Source organism: Urtica dioica, chromosome 12 (assembly GCF_054948205.1).
Source record: "Urtica dioica subsp. dioica isolate 48M chromosome 12, U.dioica_male_clone48M_v1_H2, whole genome shotgun sequence".
NCBI classification, from domain to species: Eukaryota; Viridiplantae; Streptophyta; class Magnoliopsida; order Rosales; family Urticaceae; genus Urtica; species Urtica dioica.
This window is the reverse complement of record NC_142767.1, coordinates 10,574,543-10,582,127: the sequence shown is the minus strand read 5'-3', so window position 1 is coordinate 10,582,127 and position 7,585 is coordinate 10,574,543. Positions and strand designations below refer to the sequence as shown.

Sequence of the window (7,585 nt, the reverse complement as noted above, 5' to 3'; positions counted from 1 at the left end):
GTAAAAAAATAAACGAAAAGGGTGGTATTTGAAATATAACATATTTTTAGGAGAGATATATGTCATTTATATTAAACTGAAAGGATATGTCTGATATTTATAAAAATCGGAGGTATAAATCGTGCATTTCGATTAAACTGAAGGGATACAGTTGATATTTTCCCATAAAAAAAAATAAGATGATTGAAATGTTTGAAATTTGGAGGTATCTGTGGAATTTCACATGTCATATTAGTATAACGGGCTCGTCAAAAGCCGAATTGAGCCCAATATATTATTATTCGCCATAAACAAACCCTAGAATCCACATTTCAGCGAAACAACGAATCACTCCCAATCGCTCCCAACCAGCCACGATGGGTATTGATTTGGTCGCCGGAGGCAAAAGCAAGAGCTCGAAGCGTACCGCCCCAAAATCCGACGATATCTACCTCAAGCTTCTCGTCAAGGTTTATTTCTCAATTGCTTTATTTTTATTAATTGTTATATCATCGAACGCAATCTCTTGAAAATCTCAATGGTTGTATTTTCTTTTTGAGTTCAGCTTTACAGGTTTCTGGTGAGGAGAACCGGTAGCAAGTTCAATGCGGTGATCCTGAAGAGGCTCTTCATGAGCAAGGTCAACAAAGCTCCGCTTTCTCTCTCCAGACTCATTCGTTACACCAAGGGCAAGGTTAGCTATTCATTTTATTTAAACTTAATTTTGAAGTCATTTTTTGTTTGTAAAACAGTGGTAGTGAGTTTATGGGTTTGTGTGATATAGGAAGGAAAGATTGCCGTGATTGTTGGGACCGTGACGGACGACATTAGAGCTTATGAAGTTCCGGCGATGAAAGTGACCGCCCTGAGGTTCACGGAGACCGCCAGAGCCAGGATCGAGAAGGCCGGCGGTGAATGCTTGACCTTTGACCAGCTCGCTCTCAGAGCCCCTCTCGGCCAGAACACGGTACCTATCTATTGCTTCTGTTTTTTTCCATTGCGATCTTTGCCCAATAATGAGTTTGCTTGACTAGAACGGGTTATCCAAGTATTGAGATTTTATAGACCATTTCCAACCGCAAGCTATAAATTCCTAAGTGCAGTATATTACAGTCTAGAAATTCCTAAATGAGTTGGACTTGTGTTATGTATCACGAGGAAAATATAGTTGGACTTGAGACCAGCGAACTAATTATTTGCTTCACCCTCCACAAATTTAAGTGTGCTTTTAATCTCCTGCAAAATGACTATGGTTCAGTGAATGAGGTGAATTTAATAATGGTACTGGAAACCTTTGTTTACTTGGGAAAGATTCTGCTTTGAAAAGTGAGAAGTCAAACATAGAAGGAGACGTGTAACAAATCATGTAGTAATTCCTTTTATTTAATGACACCCAGGTTCTGTTGAGGGGTCCGAAGAATGCTCGGGAGGCCGTGAAGCACTTTGGTCCGGCACCTGGAGTTCCTCACAGCCACTCTAAGCCCTATGTTCGGTCTAAAGGTAGGAAGTTTGAGAAGGCTAGGGGTAAGAGAAACAGCCGAGGTTTCAGAGTCTAAGCTCTTTGGATTTGTCACAGTGCCTGCGGTTGTGGCTCTAGTTTTGGTTTGCTTTTACTCATGTGGGAACAATCTGAGTGTAACCTCTGTGTTTCATACCCTTTTTTTTTTATATTGAGAAGTTGTCAGATTGAGGAAAATTTATTTGTTGACCCGCATGGTCTATTTATATTTTCTTGAAAAAGTTTAGAAAAGTTTTAATGATCGTAGATTCAGACTCACATGGCATATTTCGGCTAGTTCTCATGTTCAATACCAAAAGTATAGTTTTTCTTCTTTCGGCCCACCGCCACCGCCACCGCCGTAGAGTAGACATATTTTGTTTTAGCGTCCACCTCTAGCACCCAATCAAACAGAGCACTCTTTCTTGTAATGTCTTTGAAAACTAAATACGTAGAGAAGACTTTCTCAACCTCTTTTATCCAAGGTTCAAAATGCCGTTTCGAGCCTCTAGATTTATGGAAAATCGACATGTCAACGGAAAATCGGGCGGAAAAATGTGGAAATGGGTAAGTGAAATGCTGTTTTCGATGGAAAACCGATATGCCGATAGAAAACCGAACGGAAATAATATTGCAAATATATTACATATATATATATGTATATTACAATTTATAAATATAATTTGAAAATATATATGATCTAAAGTAATGTACAAAAAAATATGAATCAAAATTTTCTTTTTCAACAATGCGCAACGCCTGAGTCATCAAAATTATTATTATTTTTAAACAAAAAGTGAAAAATAAAAATAAGGAAAATAGAGTAAGTTGAAGATTTTTTAATTTTATTAAATTAAATTAGCAAAATCGTTGTCAATGATTTTTAAAAAGTAACAAAAGGTAGAAAAATAATTCTTTTATAATTCAAAGTTTTTCAAAATATTGCATGTTTTTCTATTTGTCAGTATTATGGAGAAAAAAAAAATTAGGTAAATAAAAGTTGAAGTTAAATATTGATCAAAGAATTTTAAAAAAAATATTGAGAAATAGAAAGTAAGAAAAGTTTATTATATTTATGTTAATAATATATATTTTTATGTTAAATAGTGTATAATATATCAAACAATAACATATAAAATCTACGTGTAATATTAATATAACATAGTTTTTCCAAGAATATATATATATATATATATATATATATATATATATAATAGCATATACTCAAAATAATGTATGTTATTTATATAGTATAATATAGTATTAGTAATTATGATTATAATATACATAAAAAAATTATTCAAAATATATTGATGCTTAGGTTTACGAATATTGATTCATATATTATATGTTATAAAAATATGGTAAAATATATTTATAGTAATTATTATGATAATTTAAGAAAGTCTTTCATTGTAAGATATCAACATCAACTTATTTACATTTCTTATTTCTCTTATATATTGTGAGATTTATTTTCCCAATAGCAATTAGAGAGAGAGAGAGAGAGCGAGAGAGAAAGAGAGTATTAAATGTAAAAGAAAGACAAAAAAACAAAAACAAAAAGCCGTCAAGAAAAAAAAAAGCGTGTCGCCGCATGACAACGCCACGTAGCAGTCTCTGAATGAAAGTGGGAGAAAAGTGCTCTTTATTATCTATGTTATAGATATATGAACAGAAACCTAGTGAAATGATATATTACATATATGAATAGAAGCCTAGAAGTTAGAACAGATTTTCATTTTGGTGCTCACCGAATAGTTATATAATATATATATATATATATAGAAAGAGAATATTAAAAGATGTTTTGTGTCAGAAACTTTTTGGCCATGTTTGTTTCTTCACTCAAAAACTGTTTTCTAGTTTTTGGGTTGAAAAAATTGAAAACCAAAATTGAAAACATGTTTGGTTAGGTGTTTTTGGAAAAAAATTTCAAAAAATTTTGAAGTTGTTTTGGAAAAAAGTAAAGAAAACTGAAAACAAATAAAAGGTGTTTTTGAAAAAAAATTTCTTCTCTTCTCTCATCTTTCTCCTCATCTTCTCTTTTCATTCTTTCAAAAACAAAAATGAAAACTATACCAAACACTTTTTTCAGTTTTTTCACTTTCTCAAAGACAAAAATGAAAACTGTACCAAACATCTTTTTGAAAACAACTACAAAACAGTTTTTCAATACAACTACAAAAATTAGAAAACAGAAAACAAAAAACTTTTTGAGTTAACTACCAAACACAACCTTTTACTTTCCTTCTTCACTATTCTCTCCTCTCTTCTGCCTTTCTGTTCTTTATCTCTGCTCATTCTGTATCACACCCAAACTTCCGACGAGTTTTGCAAAAAAATTTACCCCGGAAAATTACCAAATTCATCGCATTCTTAAGGTTGGGAGCTCAATTTTTGTTTTTTGTTTTTCTTTTCTCCCGAGTTTCGTCGAATCTCCTTGACATTCTGCACGTTTTTAAATAAATGTAAACGAAAAACTTCGGTCGTTCTTTTTCAAACAGCTTGTCGTTTCGTCGTTATTCGGACGACTTATTGTGGAAAAACGACATATATGCTTTCACCGGCCTTTTTTGTCCGGCAACGGCGTCGCCGCCGAATTCCGGCGACTTTCGCCGGCATTTTAAACACTGGTTTTATCTATCCCATATTAGTCAATGTCCACTCTTGTCCTTATGGAGAGATAATACGAATTCTTTAACTTCTGGCGATTGTGTTCGAAGAGTTTGATGAGTTTCTTAAGGAAGAAGATACTTCTCAACCTACAACACATAGTAGAATAGTGTATCAGAGAGAAAAAAAAAAAATAGAACACTCATGGAGATAGTCGTATCAATGATGAGTTATCCATCACCTCTGCCCTCGTTTTAGGGTTATGCCCCTAAACAACTGACGATAATTTGAAGCATGTTTAAATTAAAAGGTTCATGCAATGTCATTTTAGGAATCTGCCCTTGAAATAATTGTCATTTATGAAAATTAAGCTCTCGGAAGAAAAGGCAAAAGTGTAATAAAATAGGCAAGCTGAAAATAATGGGCACAATCTCAAAATTGTGGAAGACAAACAAAATGGCATCACAATCTCAAAATGGCAAAAGTAGTTTATTTTTTTAATCTCTTCGTCTTCATCGAGCAAATTGCCATGGCGATAACTAGCTTTCATGGGAATTCCCTTGTACTTTGGCGTCATCACATCTTCTAGGTTCATCTCGAGAAGCGTTGCCATCGGGATAAGTAGCTCTCTTGGGAATTCAGGATGGTCTTGTCTTCATAATTGGTGGTGCAAGGATTCCACCCAATAACTATTGCTCTCAAAGCTTTCTCATAAAAAGCTTTTAGAAATGCCATAATGCGGGCTTTAGAGTAAGAACTCCACCATCGAGTAGGGACAGGCGGCCAACTAAACCTCCTACTTATATAAAATGTATCTCAAAATAAACAGATTAGTACTACCATGTATCGCATTCAGTGAGATATGGTGAACCGCTCTGATTCAAATTGAATTACATGTAATTGTGAAAGAAAAACAGAAGGATAACACACAAAACTGCAATGATAAGTTGATTGATTCCATAAACATTTACATGATGGACACATACATATCAAGAGTGTGACTCATCACTCTCTCTCTCTCTCTCTCTCTCTCAATAATAAAATGTAGTCTACTTTCCGGGGGCGAAGTTGGTGGCGAAGGCCCAGGCGTTGTTGTTGACGGGGTCGGCGAGATGGTCGGCCAAGTTTTCCAAAGGTCCCTTTCCGGTGACGATGGCCTGGACGAAGAAGCCGAACATGGAGAACATGGCGAGCCGGCCGTTCTTGATCTCCTTGACCTTGAGCTCCGCGAAGGCCTCGGGGTCTTCAGCGAGGCCGAGGGGGTCGAAGCTGCCGCCGGGGTAGATAGGGTCGGTGATGTCTCCGAGGGGCCCGCCGGCGATGCGGTAGCCCTCGACGGCGCCCATGAGGACGACCTGGGAGGCCCAGATGGCGAGGATGCTCTGCGCGTGGACCAGGCTGGGGTTGCCCAAGTAGTCGAGCCCGCCCTCGCTGAAGATCTGAGACCCGGCCTTGAACCACACGGCCTCCCCGAAGGACACTCCGTTTCGCGAAAGGAGCTCCGGAAAGACGCAGCCCAGAGCCCCCAGCATGGCCCACCGGCAGTGGATCACTTCCAGCTCCCTGTTCTTCGCAAACGTCTCCGGGTCAGCCGACAGTCCAGCAGTGTCCCACCCGTAGTCTCCCGGGAACTCGCCGGTCAAGTAGCTCGGGGCTTCGCCGGAGAACGGGCCCAGGTACTTCACTCTGTCCGCGCCGTACCACGGGCTGCCCGACGGCGAGCTCACCTTCGCTGCCGTCTTCCTCATCGACACTCTTCCGCCGCCCATCACCGCCGGAGCCACCTCCACAGTCTTGCCCGCAAAGGCCGGGGACGACAGTGCCATTGTTGATGAGGCCATTCCCGCGTACTGAAGAGAAAGAGTGAGAGCCTCTTACTGTCTTTTGGTTTTCTTTTTTCCTTATGAAAGAGTGTTGAGTGATTATATAAGCATGGTTTTGGTGCGTATTTATATTAGCATCATCCTCCAACTCCATATAAATAGCTTATCCTTGCACTATCTTTATCTTCAATCTCATTTGACTCGACAGATTTTTCAATTCCTAATTTCGGCATTCCTCCTCCACCAGATATCAGCTTCATTTCATTGTGGACCTCACTCTCTCACTAATTCCGGCATTCCACGTGGAGTTTCAAGATTTTATGACGATTATTTTATCATCAAATATCAACTTCAGCCTCTTAGAAAGTCTCAAATTCAATAACGTTTATTTTTTACTGGTTTCTATTCCTCCACATGAATTTAAATCATTAGTCCCGTAACCACATCACACGTATATTATTTATTAGGGTTATTATGGTTAATTTCTTGTAAATAGCCAAATTAACTTATTAATGGATTAGTAAAAGACTTATTCAACTCAGCCAAACATGTATAAAAGGTAGTTAATAGGCTGCCACGTATGCAAGTTGGTTATTTACAAAGTATTTACTAAAGGTTGGCTAATTTACAATTCATATAGTTTAGGTGGCTTACACAGTCAATTTTTTGTATTTATTATCTATTTATTATTCTATAGCTTCACGACGTTTTCAAATTTCATTCTTATTTATTACCAGAAAATATATTATTCGAACCGGATAAAATTATTTTTGTTGTAAGAAATCCTATAACCAAATTTAAATAACTATATGTGTTTTTATGTATATGTGCACGCTTGTGTTTAAGTTTATGTTTAAAATTACCAGGCATATACACAAAAAAAAAAAAAAAAAAAAACAAACAAACAAACAAAAACAAAAACAAAAAAAGATTCGATGGACAAATAAAGATAATAATTTAAGTATAATCGACCTTGACGAGAGATCACGCTCAAATTGTGAAATTGCTAAGCGGTTGGTAGCACAAGGAAAGTTGAGTCGTATTCACGAGCACGCAAAAACTGAAAATGAAAACTAAAATCAAACGTGAAGTGGTAAAGGAAATATAAAAATGAAAAAGATTGTTTTTGAGATTAAAAGGTTTATAAAATCAAAGAGAGGAAAACAAAAAGCGTCGGGTTACTCGATTACTTCGTTTACCAATTATTCATACGGTTTCACAATTATAACTCAATCGCAAGTTTCACATCTTCAAAAAAGTAATCGAAAAATTAGACGTTAAGATCAACCAATAAAACAATGCATTTATTTACGAACAAACTCTTTCAAGGTAGGGCTCAATGACACCTTCGCCGCCCACTTTCCAAGGTAGGACACAACAAGTTAGCTCGGACCATGACCCATGAGCGCATCATGGCCGAGAAGGTCCTAATGCTAGGGGGGCGGCCTTTTTGACAAGATTGTCAAAAAATTGTGTCTCGTCGTCAAAGCGCCATAATCCTTCCGTCGTGGTGGCTCTCCTTCGGACCATCATGTCTTCTCACAGTGGGTAAGCATCTCGCCGATTTTTGTGACCATCGGATTACAACACGTATAATAATGAAAATTACAAAAAACCTATACCCTTTGAATTTCGAGTTTTACAAAAAAATCTAGAAAAGCTAGAAAAA

At 37.0% G+C, this 7,585-nt stretch overlaps 2 protein-coding genes across 2 annotated transcripts; one reads left to right on the top strand and one right to left on the bottom strand.

The window, feature by feature from the left end:
* The first annotated feature begins 280 nt into the window (after positions 1-280).
* LOC149379064 (large ribosomal subunit protein eL18y) lies at positions 281-1,744 on the top strand. The gene is made up of 4 exons (XM_089603775.1): positions 281-449; positions 545-673; positions 764-946; positions 1,377-1,744. Exons 1-4 carry the CDS (start codon positions 357-359, stop codon positions 1,533-1,535), a joined length of 564 nt encoding a protein of 187 aa, XP_089459901.1. The 5' UTR covers positions 281-356; the 3' UTR covers positions 1,536-1,744.
* A 3,366-nt stretch (positions 1,745-5,110) lies between these two features.
* Positions 5,111-6,039, bottom strand: LOC149379063 (chlorophyll a-b binding protein 40, chloroplastic-like). Its single transcript, XM_089602729.1, has one exon. The coding sequence runs from the start codon at positions 5,932-5,934 to the stop codon at positions 5,143-5,145; it is 792 nt and encodes a 263-aa protein (XP_089458855.1). The 5' UTR covers positions 5,935-6,039; the 3' UTR covers positions 5,111-5,142.
* Positions 6,040-7,585: the final 1,546 nt, after the last annotated feature.